At 36.5% G+C, this 18897-nt stretch overlaps 1 protein-coding gene across 5 annotated transcripts in view; it reads right to left on the bottom strand.

Annotated features, from left to right (window-relative positions):
• Nucleotides 1-18897, bottom strand: part of ZNF385B (zinc finger protein 385B) — a 415712-nt gene that overhangs the window by 91149 nt on the left and 305666 nt on the right. For all 5 annotated transcript variants that reach the window (XM_038000630.2, XM_038000628.2, XM_038000631.2 and 2 more), the window contains one exon: nt 12193-12335. In XM_038000630.2, the coding sequence (XP_037856558.1) occupies nt 12193-12335 (143 nt within the window). The remainder of the gene's footprint in view (nt 1-12192; nt 12336-18897) is intronic.

An 18897-nucleotide genomic window follows, 5' to 3' on the forward strand; every position in this document is an offset into this window, starting at 1 on the left:
TTCCTGAAATTCAGTCTATCAGGATGCTTGGCCCTTCAAAGTCTTCATGAAACTCATCTGAAATTTTTATTCACCTTTCTGCCTCCCCACAACCTGTCATACTAACTATAATCGGAGAAATACCTACACCTGACAACACGAGAAGTTGATATGCCACTTTATTAAAAAGATTTTGTATAATTAGTCAAGAATCACCAAATTTCTGCCTCACAATAGAACAATATCACAATATCAGTTGTTGGCAGTTATCAAACCACTACAGTTCCACTGGCCCTCCCAAAGCTGAGGTTAAAAGCTGGCCTCTGGAAATCAATCATGCTCTCGGCAAAGGATATTTCAGTGATATGAGAGCTGAAATGGAGACTGTAATCTTTTGTGATTACCCTAGAGGCTGAAGCAAACGTAAAAGGGAGTCTATGAATTGCTGATAATTTCCTGTGATGACCGACTCCAGGAAATTCTGACATTACCCTTGCACTGTAACAAAATGAAGGTTCCCCAGATGCATAGCTTCAAAGAACTCTACATCTGGGTGTCACAATGCTTTTTTAGAAGCTGCTCATCCATTAAAGGGGCCAGGCCTGTGAGGCAGTAGCACTCTCTGAAGACAATGGAAGGTCTGATTGCACAAGAAGTAATGAGCTCTATGCTGCAGGCTGTCTTTCTACATAGTTCTTTTCTGAGGGAACTGATGTAAGATGTATCGGTTTTACTCCCCCCACCACCTCAGAAGTCTAAAGACTGGTAGATTGCTGTTCTAACAGCTGTAGAGCTATGAATATCTTAGTCTGTGTAATTTAAATTTTTTTATTTAGGCTGATATTTGCATTCTGAGAAAAAATATTTTTTATGCACATGTACATACCCTTAAGGTCTGTATAATACTTTGAGATAGAATCAAAGACTACTAATCTTTTTTGAGTAGGCAGCGAACTTACAGTTAGATGCCATGCTCAGAGCACAGGTTAAGGGGGTCCTTTTCATGTGAATGGCAATTTAAATTCAGGAAAACAGGTGTGTGGGAAGGGGAGGAGTGGGTAGGGTAAGGGAGATGTATAACAGTCAAAGTTCAAGGGATTTTTGGAATAAATTTCCATTATCAATACATGAAGGATAATTTGATATATTGATTATTATGACTTAATTTAAAATGTATTTTAAATGGCCATTTTAACCTAATTGTAATTTGATTAATAAATAATGTGGGAATAAAGGTTCTATATTTGGAAGTCAACCGTATTTTAAAAATACAGCAAAAAACATGATGTCTTACTACTCTATGACAATGTATCATAGGTACACAGCTCTCAGGTTCAAAATGGCATGTAGTCTTTGAAACCTAAGTATCACTGGAGGTAAACAGGGAAAAAAAGAATCCATTCAAACTGGTTGTGCTTATTCCCAACCTCCACTTAACATACTCTCTTCCGATCCCTGCTCCAAATTCAGCTGCAGCACCTCTGTACTGTTTCTAGGCAGTCAAGTGACTGTATCTTGAAGTATGCTCTAGCATTATCTCATTCAGCTAACGTAAAATGAGCGCCTGCTAAGTCCCAGGAATAACTATTGTAAACTGGAGTGTTAAGTTCTTAAACTCAAGGTCTTAGCCATATGTATGTCTTTAGCATCTACCTTAATGAGGATTGCCCAAGTGATCAACACAGCCAGCCCAAGTGATAAACTCAAAACTCGGTTTATTTGAGGTAATTAGGAAAAAGAGATCAAAGGGATAGAAATATTAATTAAAATATCAGTATTGTAAGAATTGAGCTTTGCTGTTTTAAGTATCCTTTCATAAACATAATCTCATTTGATATTTATAGGTATTTTATTAGAAATAGTATGGGATATGTTATATACTTATAATTTTTTCACAGCATCTCATTAAATTTCAAAAATTTTCTAAATATTCAGTCATATACCCTCACTTCCCCATAAATATAATAAACTCAAATCTTCATAATATAAAAATAGGAAGGTATTACATCATGAAAATGAGGAAAAGTGGCACGAAGTGACGTTCTTGAGATTAAAGACTATGAGTCTAGACATGGGTCTTCTAACTCCTAGTCTGGTGCTTTTTTCCCTATACAATGAAGTGAATCACCCTACCTTGTTCTCCCCTTTATTCTGTTTTCTGCTTCCCTGGACAGCATGAACAGAGGCAAGTCCAGGTAGGAAGGTTAGGGGTTTACTTTAGAACAAAATAAGTAGAGTTACTTTTCTGAGGTCCCAAAGAACTCTCCAAATGGCTTTTTGGAGAAGGTAGGATATAGTTGATGAATGAGTGACTGACTAAATAAATAAATGCTACTACTTCCTTCAAAAGGTAAGTGCTTCAAAAACGTACCATGTGATAGCAGTCATTCATAATCATTTTAGCATCTAACAGCTTCAGCTCATTTTGGAAAATGTAGGTGTTTATGGATTTGATCACCCTATAATGGCAATGGGCAATCTTATATACAGAAGTTTGGGTCTATCTGGGAAAAACACAGATATTAATAGGCCCAAACATGTGTTTTGAGAATTTCATTCTATGTACCTCTAATTATTTGTAAATCATAAGCCTGTGAAAAAATCAGGTATATTTTCTATAATACCACTCAGATCTTTAGTTGGCTCAAGAAACTGTATTCACAATAAGAGAAAACAAGTACAGGCTGACGAGATGAATCTATCTCCTGAATCAAATACACTGCAAAGGAGAATTTTCAACTTGACTTTAGAAGCCACAGGATTTATTGGCTACTTAAAAAAAATTTCACACATGAATAACCTGAGAGAAGTACACATATTTAAGTTCAAGATATAGTATGGTGGAGCTTTTGCTTTTCTGATATTTAGATTTTCTGTTTTTCCTTTTCAGTGGTAGGGCTCTCTACTAGAATAAATGAGAAGACTGGATTCTATTCTTTAATCTTCTGATTTGCAAAAAGGGCAGAACAATGACATATGTAACCTATTTCATATGTGGGTATATTAAAAGAATTAATGTAAAATGTCTTTGAAATATGCTAAATCCCTCTGGTACTAGAATTTCATGAAAATGGTATCATTTATACGATGTATTTCTTTCAAAAATTTCAAGTATCACAACATAAAAAGGAAGGTAAGAAAACCTAAATTGAAAGCAAAGCTGTAAAAAATGTTTTTTCAAGATTCCTACTGAGCTCTACAAAGATGTTGAAACTTCACAGATTGCTAAACAGCACTCCAATTCATCTTTAGCACCCTCAAAAGCAACTATAAAAGTAAAGGAACCAGAATATTCCAAAGCATGTCTCTTCAACCCCCAAGGGATGTGAGATTTAATTCTAAACACAAAAATCTAGAAGGTGGAAGTGAAAACAGATCTGCGTCGTTGGATGGGTTCCCAAGCTTTTGATAAAAGGTTTTCAGAGGCCACCACCATTGATTAAAGTTTATAGAGTAACTAATTTAGAAACACATTTTCTGAGCTGGTGGGAATGTTTTGTACAATAACATTTTGCTACTTTTTTGTATTTATTAGGCTTGCCTACTTCACCACAGAGACATAAAGTTTTGGTCACTGAGAGAAGCTAAGAATTCTTCTCTTAAAATTTTCCTGTTTCCTCCTCTTCTTCTACTTCTTTTTTTAATTATCTGGAGATTTGATTAATATTAGTGTAGAATAAGATAAAAATTTTTAAGAAGAGGGCCCAACATAGACACTTTTTCCAAGTTGACTCTACTCTTGAAAAATGCTGACCTGGGACAGCGCCAAGACTAAAGACTTGTCTTGCCAGAAAATCTGATGTCCCCTCCAAGTACACATAATCCTTGAAACTCTAGCACTGAAGATGAGGCCCCAGAACCATGTGACATTGGGACTAGGATAAAGAAAGGGACATGCAAGAGGACACAGCATGGTGGGTCCACAGATGCCTCTTTTCATGGGCTCCTGAAATTTTACATTCCTTTATCTCATAAAGGACCATCAAAGTCTCAATCTGATATTTTTAGGCAACTTTTATTAAATGAATTGACTGTTTACTATGAGCACAATCCTCTATTATGTTATGGTGAATTATACAAGAGGAAGCAATTTCTATTAGACAGCGAGGAACTTCTGTCTAATTCATCACAATAACCTTTCTCCTTAGCACAATGCCAGGGACATGCAGTAAATGGTTGTGAATGAGTGACTTTTACTAGATGCCCTGAAAAAGCAATTTATTAGAGAGAAAAAAATGTGACTACACATTATACAAACATACAATAAATACATACCATATAAATAATATCTGCATATTCTAAAGGTGTTTCAAGAGTGAGTAGAGAAGAGGGAGATTTGAAGACAAAACCCTTAGTAAGATAATCTTGAGGCTTTTGAGTAAGGCAAGAGACATTAGTTAAATTTTAAAAGGACTTGTGGTTTGAAAGGGTGAGGGGCGGCTAGGCGCAGTGACTCACACCTATAATCCTAGCACTTTGCGAGGCTGAGGCGGGCGGATCACTTGAGGTCAAGAGTTCGAGACCAGCCTGACCAACATGAAGAAACCTCGTGTTTATTAAAAATACAAAATTAGCCGGGCACATGCCTGTAATCCCAGCTACTCAGGAGGCTGAGGCAGGAGAATGACTTGAACCCGGGAGGCGGAGGTTGCGGTGAGCCAAGATAGTGCCATTGCACTCTAGCCTGGGCAACATAAGCAAAAACTCTGTCTCAAAAAAGAAAGAAAGAAAGAAAGAAAGGGTGAGGGATACAATAGCGCAGAGGGTCACCATGTGTTTTTTTCCCATCTGTGGTATATTTACATACTTTTTCTCTCTGTCAAATTTAATAGAAATGGGCCGGCCATGGTGGCTCACACCTGTAATCTCAGCACTTTGGGAGGCTGAGGCAGGCGGATCGCCTGAGCTCAGGAGTTCAAGACCAGTCTGGGCAACATGGCGAAACTCCGTCTCCACCAAAAAATACAAAAATTAGCCAGGTATGGTGGCGTGCACTTGTACTTCCAGCTACTTGGGAGGTTGAGGCAGAAAAATCGCTTGAATCTGGCATGTGGAGGCTGCAGTGAGCTGGGATTGCACCACTGCATGCTAGCCTGGGTGACAGAGCAAGAGTTTGTCTCAAAAAAAAAAAAAAAAAAAAAAAAAAAAAAAAAAAAATTAATAGAAATGTAAAATTTTCTAGGCACAGAAATCAATGCTTAAATATTTGCACAAAATATTTGTTAGCTTTGGACCACATTTCAAAGATTCCCTATAACTATTTTTTTTTCTAATGATTTGGTGAATGTTGCTGTTGAGTTATCTAAGCCTAGTAATAGGCCATCAATCTCTCCCCTCTTCAAATGATTTTGAGCAACCATGGAAAATTTCATCTTGGCATATTTTAGTTCTATGCACTCCTTTAGAAAATACAGAACAAGATAATCCTTCAATATATTTTAAAGCATGTCACAAAAAATAAAAATTAAACCATATTTTCTGTTTTACTGGACTGGGATAAATGTTTCAGTCCAAGCAGAGTCAGTTGGACATACTAGTATCTTAAGAAATATGGAATACATAATTTTTAATGACAGCAAGCACTATTAGAGTGACAAAGAAGACTCAAAGGGCAAAAATTAACATTTGGGTGGCAAAAGTATTCTACTTAAATTAAAAAATATTCAAATAAGAGAAAAATACATATTCAAATGTTTAAATAAAGACTTCATTAAATAGATAAAGATATTAAATGCAAGTTAAAAAGTCAAATGTCCTAGCTTCAGGTTTCCTTACAATAACACCTCATGGGAAGCATAGCATGAATTAAAAGCAAAGAAAATGTGAATTTGATTCCCATTTCTTTATTTAGAACCTCTCTGATGAATATATTATTATTTATACTACAAGAAAAAAATTTTAAAATATTCATTGATATTGCCAAACCATGAATGAGTCAGAATCTCAGAGGTTCTAGAATGTTAAAATAAATGGTAATCATATAAATCATTTCACAGCTTGCCATGGATGATTCACAGAATCATACAGTGGTTTGGAACTTTATACTTAGAAATCATCTTTATTCTGTCCCACATATTTGCTCTTGTCTCAGGACAAAAATAATTTCAAGGTAGGCAGTAAAAATCAGATTATTTTTCACAAAATTAAGACTGTTGAGCCTCTTGCAATAAAGTAGTCATGACTGCCCTTATACTTGTGCTTTCCTAGAGCAGTTGTAAAAACATGGCAGGACTCACAAAAATATTTCAAATAAATAGGCACATAAAACACCTGCCAATTGGCAGAGAAATTGACAGGTGGCTGTGGTCCCAAATCAGCTCTTGATTATAGCTATAGCTCTGAACAGTTACACAAATACATATGCATGTACACAATGTGCGGGTGCTAAAAATAAACTTTACTTGCTTATTGTCACATCATGTAAATTGGGTATGTGTTTCAGTCTGCTCAGACTGTCATAACCAAATAGCATACACTGGGTAGCTTAAAAAACAGAAATCTATTTTCTCATAGTTCTGGAGGTTGGAGGTCCAAGATCAAGGTGCCAGCATGGTGGGGTTCTGGTTGAGGGCTGTCTTCCTGGGCTTGCAGCTGGCTGCCTTCTTACTGTGTCTTCCCATGGCAAAGAGGAGGGAAAGCTCTCTCTGCTCTTCTTATAGGGCACTAATTACATCATGAAGGCCCCACCCTCATGACCTCAACTAACACTAATAACCTCCAAAGGCTCTATCTCCAGACACCATCACTATCAAATTGGGGGTTATGACTTCAACATATGAATTTTGAGGGGACATAAACATTCAGTTCATAGCAGTCTACATATATAAATATATCTTATAAATGTACTTACTTTATCATATTAAATTAATATTATCCATCTTGGTAAGTATTCAATTTATTTCAATTCAGAAGAAGTCTCTTCTTAAGGGGAACTAAACACCAAGTATTATCCCAGTTGTTTGTGATCAAATATGAAAATTTAATCCACAATAAAGGAAATAGGACATCCTAATTCTAATGTAAGAAACAATTGTGTGTATTTTGGCAGCTCCCACAACATTATATACAACCACTGAAGAATGACCATGGATAGATTGGCAAATCTGAAGATTTGAAGAAAAATTAATAACAAAAATTGAAAACATCTCTACTAAGATAGAAAATAATTATGTTTTCTGTTGTTTCTTGAACACTGTAAACTTCAGTAACGATTTTCACTTGGCTGATGTTTCTTGGTTTTTATTATCTTGCCTTTATCAAGTCTATTTACTTCATTTTTTCCTTATAAGTTTATTGGGCACAAGGGGGTTTTTGTTTTATTTAATTTGCTCATCTTCTCCCCAAACTCAATACTCTTTACTACATATATTATATTTTCAATAAAATCCAGTAACTAAGAATTTTGTTTTTAATTAAATACTCTTAAAGCTGGGGTATGGGACAAGGAATGCAGTAAATACTTGCCAATATTCATACACCAGCCAAACAGAGACAGCTGGGCACTATAGCTGGAAGAGAGTTCATAACTATTGCCTTTAGATTAAAAAACAATGACAGTTCGGCCAGGTGCAGTAGCTCACTCCTGTAATTTCAGCACTTTGGGAGGCTGAGGTGGGCGGATCACCTGAGGTCAGAAGTTCGAGACCAGCCTGACCAACATGGAGAAATCTCGTTTCTACTAAAAATACAAAATCAGCTGGGCATGGTGGCTCATGACTGTAATCCCAGTTACTCAGGAGGCTGAGGCAGGAGAATTGCTTGAACCTGGGAGGCGGAGGTTGCGGTGAGCCAAGATCATGCCATTGCACTCCAGCCTGGGCAATAAGAGTGAAACTCTGTCTCAAACAAACAGAAAACAAAACAAAACAAAAAACCAGCTAAACAACAACAACAACAAAACAATCACAGTTCTCAGGAAAATATAAATTAAGTTAAACACTTGGGCTTATCACGTGGTCTTAGAAGGAACTCATAAATGTTATTATTCCCTTTAATAGATGCAGGAGTATGAACATTGAAAACCAAGGAACTGGGACCCTTTCTTCTCTTCCAAAAAAGATTGTTGAGCACCTGTGTCAGACACCCAGCATACTAAGATGAATAAGATAGAGCCTCTGTCCTCAAGGATCTGATGTTCTAGTGAAGAAGACAGATTAACAGGTAATTAGACTATGGTGTAACAACTGCTATAATTAATGTAATCTGGGGTTACTTGGGAAACACAAAGGATGGGACTTAATTCAGACTTGAAGAGTCACAGAAGACTTCCTGGGAAGGAGGTGATACCTAAGTTGAACTTTGAATGACATATAGTTGAAGGTGGGGTGGCAATGGTGGAAATGAGTATTAGTGGGTAGCCAGCCACAGGCTTTGGAATATTAAGATCAAGATCTTTAAAACTTTATGTTTTGGTCCACACAGGCTTTTACCTATAAATGACTCAAAACTGCCCCTCTGTAAAGTACGCTGCTGAAGCACAGAGTTAACATCATTATCCTCCAGGCGTGTGTCCTTGATATGTACTCCATCATAAATTATCAACGATCCAAACTCCGTCTTATCATGTCTCTTTAAACTCTACTTATACAAAGACTAAAATTGTTTGCTTATTTTTACACACATAAGCATTGAGAGAGATTCTTTCAGTTGTGGTGGATGAGGCAAGGCAACCACTAAAAGAAGACTGTGAAGCATATTCTTCATCCGGTACAACTTAGCATAGAACAGGCATCTATTCTATTTTGGAATACAACAGGATCTCATTTCATTCTTGCTATGTTTATCATATAATGTTATCATACTTCACTATAAGAAAGAGGAAAACATTATGTTTTTTAAAATCTACTTAAAGAGAATAACAAAACATCAAACCTCCAAAACTTTCAACTATGGTCTCAGAGCATAGTGTTTTCATTCTTCTGATAATAATTATAAGATTAAAATTGACCTCATTTCTTATATTTACTAATATTAACCTTGGCTAAAAATAAAATGATAAGGTAGATTTCACCTAGTTTTCAAAGAATAATTGGACTATTGAGTACAATATACTTTAAAAATTTGCCAACAAGAAATTATAGCTGTTTTTCAAATATATTCTGCTTCATATTGTTTGTAGAGGTCTATTACACACATTCAAAAAAAACACTTCCTCCTTCTATTTAATGATTCTGCTGAAAATTGCCTACCGTACTTCCAGAAAAGAGCACAAAAGATTTCTGATTGAGCTTTGTTCACAATGAATGAGGTGGGAGGTGATATGGGCCAAAAGACTCAAGGACATAAAGAGCCCGAACATGAATTTTGAAGTTAAAAAGATGCTAATTCAAGTGTCTCAGTTCTTCCTTCAATAACTCTCTTTCTTCCTCTAGACAATAAGAGTAATAATCACTGCCTACCAAAATGTTTCAAGGTCTAAGTACTTTGAGAGATGTAAAACATCACAAATATACAATAACCCAGTATACTTATTAGTGGTGATGCAATAGCGTTTTCCTAGGAAAATGTGGACGATGACTTTCATGACATTCCCTTAGGTATTCTATTGGGTGAGTTGGATACTGGAATGGAAAAGTCTATAGGAAAAAAATTATAGTAATTTAAATTGCAACTCACAGGGAGAAATCATAGGTCACCCAATGATCTCATAAATTCATTTCTTGCAAGATAATAGAGGGTCTCACTTGGAATGACTTAATATTTAACACAATACTAGAAGGGCTCCTGTTTAATAAATGCCATGCATATAATACAGGGAGAGTAAAATAATTATTTCATGTAGTTATTTGCAGTATTCTTCACCTTAGCCAAATAGTATTTTTATGTGACAATTATGTTTATTTTCTTCTAAGAAGGAAAAAAATGAACTTCTATTAATATAATTATTCTTTGGGTTTTCTCAAATATATCCTAAGATTAATTGCTGTGTACAATTAATCAAACAAACAAAATGACATGTTAGTACATCTGTACCCTCTATGCAACATGAACAAACCATTATGAAATTGTAATTTTATCTTTAAAAATCCTTTATGAAAGTATTCTCTCCATTTTTGCTTTGCAGCTCTTCAAAACAGAGAGGCAGATGTAAGACATTTTGATAACAAAAAAGCGACTAATAGATTAGTGCTAATCATATGATTGCAGTTGTAAAAAATACTGTGACTGGGTACCTTGGTACCTTTTAGGTATATGTGTAACATACTTCCAGAAGGGGACTGGAAGGATGGATACCAGCTGCTGACTACCTTCCTCTAGTGAAGGAAGTAAAAGTATGCAGGGGTAGGGAATATGACTTTCTAATTTTACCTCAAATGTTAAAGTTTTATTTGAATTTTTGGAATAAGTATTCATGTATTATTTATGTTAAAAAATAAATAAATAAAGAGACCAGCGCAATGGCTCACAGCTGTAACCCCAGCACTTTGGGAGGCTGAGGCGGGTCAATCACCTGAAGCCAGGAGTTTGAGACCAGCCTGGCCAACATGGCAAAACCCTGTCTCTACTAAAAATACAAAAATTAGCCAGGCGTGGTGGCAGGCGCCTGTAATCCCAGTTACTTGGGAGGCTGAGACATGAGAATCACTTGAACCTGGAAGGTGGAGGCTGCAGTGAGCCAAGATCATGCCATTTCACTACGGCCTGAGCGACGGAGCAAGGCTGTCTCAAATAAATAAACAAATAAAATAAAAAGTAAAAGAAAATAAAATAAAGAGAGGTGAGCCACAGCAAGCCATTTGTGACTATCTGCATCATGAATGCTGCTTCCTGACAGCAACTAGACTTCAGCAATGGCTATAAATGCTAACTTCCAAAGGCACATTAATCAAAACACAAATACCTCATAAATGTTCTATGAAGTATAGCTTAATTCAGTTATGATTAGAATGTGTCACACGTGTTTGAATAGAGGATACCACTGGCATCCTCAAGTTCACATTCTCTGAAATGGCACAATGTGGTGCTCTGGGATGGAACGGGTGGATCAATGAAAGCAAGGCAGGCATGAGTTATCCTATTGAGTCACTCCACTGCTCTAGGAACAATGCTCACCTTTTGTAACTTTTTTTTTTTTTAAACTGTTTGACTTGTCTCTGAAAAACTCAAAGAAGACAAAAACATTTAACTGTTTACTCACTAAGTCAAGGCCAGTGCTCTGTAAAAAGTTGGCTGTTGCCCTACCCTCTAATTACCTTACAACACTAAGTCCTGACAGAGGGCCTGTCAGCAGATTTTCTTGACAATCCTTAAGGAAAAATCCTCTTGCTGTATTCACTTCATACAGAAGACAGGCTTGCAAAATTAAACATTTTGCAGTACTTCAGATGCTCGCTGTCTGGTGGTGTTGATAATGCAATTTTTTTTTATTATAGCAGCATTTATAATGCTGTATCATTAATGTAGACCATCATGCCCCAACTAACTGTATTTATCAACCAAGCAGACAATTTATGCATTTACCTGAACTGTTGAACCTTTTCTTTTACTATAAGGTTTAGAATCTGGCTACAGATTGATTTTATGCTAAATTATATTGTTGAAAGATGTCATGCTCCACTTGACACACCTACAAAATGTTTTTCATTGAAAAAAAAGAAGGTCAGCTGATCTGAAGAACAGCAGTAATTATAAGTAATTCACTAACATTTATCCTGTGTTTTAAAATGTCAAAGTATCTTGCAGATAACATGTAGATTTAAGATGAGTGTTTTTCTTTTTTTTTTAATAGAGTCAAATTCACATCATCTACAATAGCCCCCAAATAGAAATTTTGTTTGTGTAGGATTCACATTTTATCTAAAACATCTCCCAAATAAAAATGCAGCCAGAGAGATAAAGCCTACAGTTATTTTTTTTTTTTCTAAGAGAAGGGAAAAATCAATGAGTCCTGGTATCTCTAAATTGTATTCCTGAGCATGTGAATAACATCCCAGAAATGACGTATGTTCTAAAGCCACTGGAAATTCTATCAAAATTGTGCAACACAACAGGTGAAAAGTTTTCTGTGGAAATATTTGTATAATAAACATGCTGGCTATTGTTTGGGCTACTCCTATGGGCGAAGCATCATCTTTCATAGCACAAATGAGCAGCATAACCAATATATGGTCTAAAATTACACACTTTGGAAACAAGCTGTATCTATTGACTGTTCACAAATGTAATGAAAGTGATGGAGGAGGACACAAACAAAATAGAAATGAATTTACTCACTGTGTTAAAATTTGGAAAGAGCCCAACAGCAGAACTACTGTCCACTGGAAAAGACATAAATGGTTTGATATCCAGTGAAGGCTGCATCATCAGGGTAGGTGTGCGCACAAGAGCAGGAAGGGTAGTAGTGTGGCATGTACTGCCTGCCAAGAACAAAACAAAAATGAATTCAATTTCTTGCTCACATTCATCTCACTCCCAAACCTACAGTATAAGACCAAGTCTGTTGAGCTGCAACCTGCAAGCAAGAGAGTTATGCTGGAAGTAAGCAAATTGCACAGGAGTAGTAAACACAATAAAAAGGATCTTCCTCCTCATTATCCAAGACAGTGATGCACAATGCTTCCCTATGTGCAAGGGCTGAGGGATGCTCAGACTCAGCCAGGACACCTAGTAGACAGATCCTACTGGCAGGTGGGTCAGGCAGAATGAGAATGTCCTGTTGGCCAACCCTTTGCCTCTGAGTGCAGGAGAGAAGAGGGGAGGAGCCTCTTGAAGCCGGACACTCCTTGCTATTAAGAATTACTGAATGGCTAGTGGACTGGTTTTATGCAAACCAGAGATAAATATAGGGTTTTTACAAGAAAAAGAAAACTTGAACCCATACAGTTCCTGTCTGCTCTCAAAGCTATGATTCAACTTGTTCTCTTAAAAAAAAAAGAAAGAAAAACTTTCTGAAAGTCGCTCTTATTTTGAAGTAAGTGGGTAGTCTAGACATTGGATAGTTAGAGACTAAAAGGGGTGATTATGGCTTGGCTGCAGACAGGGTGTTGGGGGACAGGTAGTAGTTAGGACAGGGATTCAAATTTTTGTCTTCAACTTTTTATTTCTAATTTGTTTTGTATTATTGTAGCAAATACCCCCTTTAGCAGCTAAATTAGCTGTCACCTCTATTTTTTTTGTTGACTATTTTTAAATTTTGTTTTAACTTCTGTGGGCACATAACAGGTACATACATTTATGAGGTACACAAGATATTTTCATACAGGCACGCAATGCATAATAATCACCTCAGGGTAAATGGAGTATCCATCCCCTCAAGCACTTATCCTTTCTCTGCATTACAAACAATCCAATTATACTCTTTGTTATTTTGAAATGCACAATAAGTTATTGTTGACTGTAGTCAGCTTGTTGTGCTATCAAATACTAGATCTTATCCATTCTAACTACATTTTTATTTTTTTAAATTTTAATTTAACTTTATTATTACTATTTTTCAAGACAAGGTCTCACTCTGTCACCCAGGCTGGAGTGCAGTGGTGTGATCATGGTTCACTGCAGCCCTGACCTCCCTGGGCTCTGGGAAGCCCCCAACTTCAGTCTCCCAAGTAGCTGGGACTACAGGTACATGCCACCACACCTGGCTATTTTTTGTGTTTTTTGTAGAGATGGAGTTTTTGCCACATTGCCCATGCTGGTCTCGAACTCCTAGGCTCAAGCAAACCATCAGTCTCAACCTCCCAAAGTGCTGGAATTAAAGATGTGAGCCACCACACCCAGCCTCTAACTATATTTTTGTACCTATTAACCATTCCCACTCCCCTGCCCTCTTCCCATCCTCTAGTAACCATCATTCTATTCACTGTCTCTAGTTCAATTGTTTTAATTTTTGACTCCACAAATAAGTGGGAACATGTGAAGTTTATCTTTTTGTACCTGGCTTATTTCACTTAACATAATGTCCTCCAGTTTCATCCATGTTGTTACAAATGCCAGGATCTCATCCTTTTTGTGGCTGAATAGTACTCTATTTTATATATGTACCACATTTTCTTTTTCCATTCATCTGTTGATGGACACTTAGTTTGCTTCCAAATCTTGGCTATTGTGAATAGTATTGCTATAAACATGGGAGTGCAGGTATGTCTTCGATAGATTGATATTCTTTCTTTGGGGTATATACCTGGCAGTGGGATTGTTGGGTCATATGGTAGCACAATTTTTAGTTTTTTGAGGAACCACCAAACTGTTTTCCATACTGGCTGTATCAATTTACATTTCCACCAACAGTGGAGGAGGGTTCCTTTTTCTCCACATCCTTGCCAGCATTTGCTATTGCCTGTCTTTTGAACAAAAGCCATTTTAACTGGGGTGAGATGATATCTCATTATAGGTTTGATTTGCCTGTTTTTGAAGATCAATGATGATTGAACACATTTTCATATACCTGTTTGCCATTTGTATGTCTTCTTTTGAGAAATGTCTTTTCAGATCTTTTGCCCATTTTTTTATTCAGGTTTTTAAAACAGACTTGTTTGAGCTCCTTATATAGTCTGGTTATAATCCCATATCAGATGGATAGTTTGCAAATATTTTCTCCCATTCTGTGGGTCGCCTCTTCACTTTGTTGTTTTCACTGCTGTGCACAAGCTTTGTAACTTGTGATCTCATTTGTCCATTTTTGCTTTCCTTGTCTATACTTGGAGGGTATTACTCAAGAAATTTTTGCCCACTCCAATATCCCGGAGAGTTTCCCCAATTTTCTCACATAGTAGTTTCATAGTTTGAGGTTATAGATTTAAGTCTTTAATACATTTTGATTTTATTTTTGTATATGGTAACAGATAAGGGTCTACTTTCGTTCTTCTGCATATATATATTCAGTTTTCCCAGCACCATTGATTGAAGAGACTGTCCTTTCCCCTATGTATATTTTTGGCATTTTTGTCAAAAATGAGTTCACTGTAGATGTACAGCTTTATTTCTGGGTTCTCTATTCTTTTCCATAGGCATATGTGTCTGTTTTTATGCCAGTACCATGATGTTTTCGTTATATAGCTCTGCAGAATAATTTGAAGTCAGGTAATATGATTCCTCCAGTTTTGTTCTTTTTGCTTAGAATAGTTTTGGCTATTCTGGATCTTTTGTGCTTCCATATACATTTTAGGATAGTATGTTCTGTCTATGAAGAATGTTGTCATTGTTATTTTGATAGGGATTGCATTGAATCTGTAGGTTGCTTTGGGTGGTATGGACATTTTAACAATATTGATTCTTCCAATCCATGAACATAGAATATTCTTCCATTTCCTTGTGTGTGTTCTCTTCAATTTCTTTCATCAATGTTTCATAGTTTTCGTTGTAGAGATTTTTTACTTCTTTGGTTAATTCCGAGGCATTTAATTTTAGTTATAGCTATTATAAATGGGATTACCTTCTTGATTTCTTTTTCAGATTGTTTGCTGTTGGTATATAGAAATGCTACTGATTTTTCTATGTTGATTTTATATCCTGTAACTTTACTAATTTTGTTTATCAGTTCTAGTTCTTTGGTGGAATCTTCAGGTTTTTCCAAATATAAGATCATACCATCTGCAAATAATGATAATTTGACTTTTTCCTTTCCAATTTGGATGCCCTTTATTTCTTTCTCTTGTCTAAATACTCTGGCTAGAACTTCTGCTATCACCTCCTTAGATATATAAGTTTATATCTTAGATATCTAAGATATCATGGTTTAATGCATGAGTAGAAGATTTATAATGCTCCTCTCCAGTAACAAGCATCTTTCTTTAGTGTATAACTTTCATGTAGTATAGATAAGTAACTGCTGGTGCAGGTAGCTCTCTGGGAGGCTGGCTCTGGCATGTCAGGCTTTTTTTTTTTTTTTTTTTTTTTTTTAAAATATAACAACTTTATTGAGGTATAACTCATATACCAGACAATTCATCTGAATTGTAGAATTCAATTATTTTTAACATATTAACAGAGTTGTTGTATTATTCCATTTTCATACTGCTATGAAGAAATACCTGAGACTGAGTAATTTATAAAGAAAAAGAGGTTTAATGAACTCACAGTTCTACATGGCTGGAGAGGCCTCACAACCATGGTGGAAGGCGAAGGAGGAGCAAAGACACGTCTCACATGATGGCAGGCAAGAGAGTGTATGCAGGGCAACTGCCCTTTATGAAACCATCAGATCTCATGAGACTTATTCATTGTCAAAAGAACAGCACGGGAAAAACCTGCCCCCATGATTCAATTACCTCCCACCAGGTCCCTCCCATAACATGTGAGGATTATGGGAGCTATAATTCAAGATAAGATTTGGGTTCAACCATTATGGAAAACAGTATGGCGATTCCTCAAGGACCTAGAACTAGATGTACCATATGACCCAGCCATCCCATTACTGGGTATATACCCAAAGGATTATAAATTATGCTGCTATAAAGACACATGCACACGTATGTTTATTGCAGCACTATTCACAATAGCAAAGACTTGGAATCAACCCAAATGTCCATCAGTGACAGACTGGATTAAGAAAATGTGGCACATATACACCATGGAATACTATGCAGCCATAAAAAAGGATGAGTTTGTGTCCTTTGTAGGGACATGGATGCAGCCGGAAACCATCATTCTTAGCAAACTATCACAAGAACAGAAAACCAAACACCGCATGTTCTCACTCATAGGTGGGAACTGAACAATGAGATCACTTGGACTCGGGAAGGGGAACATCACACACCGGGGCCTATCATGGGGAGCGGGGAGGGGGGAGGGATTGCATTGGGAGTTATACCTGATGTAAATGACGAGTTGATGGGTGCAGCACACCAACATGGCACAAGTATACATATGTAACAAACCTGCACGTTATGCACATGTACCCTACAACTTAAAGTATAATAATAATAAATAAATTTAAAAAAAAAAAAGATAAGATTTGGGCTAAACTAAATCAATTGTAGAACCATCACCACAATCAATTTTAGAACATTTTCATAACATCTAAAGGAAACTCTTATCCATTAGCAGTCACTCCCCATTTCCTCCTAATATCCCTAGATCCTGGCAACCACTAATCTATTTTCTTTATCTCTAGATTTCTCTATTCTAGGCATTTCATTTAAATGAAATCATATAATATGTGATGTGGTCTTTTGTGACTCACTTCTTTCATTTGACATAATGTTTTTGAGGTTTATCTATGTTGCACCACGTATCAGAATTTCATTCATTTTTTAGGCTTAATAATATTGCATTGTATGGATTTCCCAAATTTTGCTTATCCATTCATCAATTAATGGGCATTTGAATTACTCCCACTATTTTGCTATTATAAACAACGCTACTTTGAATATTCATGTACAAGTTCTTATGTGGATATATGTTTTCAGTTCTCTCAGGCATATACTTAGGAGTCAAATTTTGGAAATTGTTTGGTCATCTGGTAACTAAATGGCTTAATATTTTGAGGAAGTGGCAGGCTGTTTTCCAAAAGGTCTGAAACATTTTACATGATTACTATCAGTGTATGAGGGTTCCAATTTTTCCTGGCCTGCCTGTATAGGACCACACAATAATTACATGCCTAACATCCCCTATTGACTTCAAGGAGAAATGAACAGTATGAGATAATGCTGCAACTATTAAAATTTCCACCAATCTTTTACACAGTGTACCAGAGTCATTAAACTTTCTATTTCAATGATCCTTTTTTGGTGATGAATTTTCTTAATAAACTCTGCATCATATTTCAAATCATTCCAGAACATTATTGGCAATAATGTTTAATGGACTGTCATACTTCATTTACATTGATCCTAAAAACAGAAGAGAAAAAAGAGAGAAGGGTGCCTGAAGCATTTATCTGTAATGGCAAGTCTTCAGGTCAGCCCCGTCCATTAGGGAAGACAGAGTAGCACTCAGCAAAAATAGAACCAGCCAAAAGTATAGATTGAGAGTAATGTTGTTGTTGTTGTTGTTTTTCTGATGCTCAAGTAAATACTCTGATCTCAGTCTGTCATTCATATAACCACCCTGTATTTAATTACACATTACTCTTCAAATTAGGTAATGTTAACTTCAGTGCTTGTAGATCTAAGATGATGTATTATATAAATATATCAAATGTTGCAGAGGTACTTATTAAAATATTTATTTTAAAAGTTTTGCTTTAAACTCTTAGCTAAGTTAAAAAAACCAGAGATATCGGCCGGGCGTGGTGGCTCAAGCCTGTAATCCCAGCACTTTGGGAGGCCGAGACGGGCGGATCACGAGATAAGGAGATGGAGACCATCCTGGCTAACACGGTGAAACCCCGTCTCTACTAAAAAATACAAAAAACTAGTCGGGCGAGGTGGCGGGCACCTGTAGTCCCAGTTACTCGGGAGGCTGAGGCAGGAGAACGGCGTAAACCCAGGAGGCGGAGCTTGCAGTGAGCTGAGATCGCGCCACTCACTCCAGCCTGGGCGACAGAGCGAGACTCTGTCTCAAAAAAACAAAACAAAACAAAACAAAACGCAGAGATATTTCTTATGTTGGCCCAATGGCCTATTTTATTATTACTATAGTCATTAAAAGTCTAAAGGAAGGTATAGACTAATTCTACTTAAAGCTGAATGATAAACAAATGTGTAATTATTTTGCCATTGCGAGTCTCCTGGAGGGAAGCAAAGTTCTTTCTCTAAGCCCACAATGGTGGCTCTGATAATACTGTGTAATACATAGCTCCTGAGGGCCTGGTGAGAGTCACTTTGTTCTAACAAACCCAAATCAAATAGAATGCAACAGGGAACTTCACAAACAGATTACTCCATCAACAAAGGTTGGAATGCACAATGATCCCCCTTAGCCAATCAAATCTCTATGCTAATAAAGACAAGGCTTGAGAACTACTTAGCTGTTACTACTCATTAGCATAAAAACTTAGCAGCTGTTTACCATTTCATTAGCATTTTAATGATAGAC

Source organism: Chlorocebus sabaeus, chromosome 10 (genome assembly GCF_047675955.1).
Source record: "Chlorocebus sabaeus isolate Y175 chromosome 10, mChlSab1.0.hap1, whole genome shotgun sequence".
In the NCBI taxonomy this organism is placed as follows: Eukaryota; Metazoa; Chordata; class Mammalia; order Primates; family Cercopithecidae; genus Chlorocebus; species Chlorocebus sabaeus.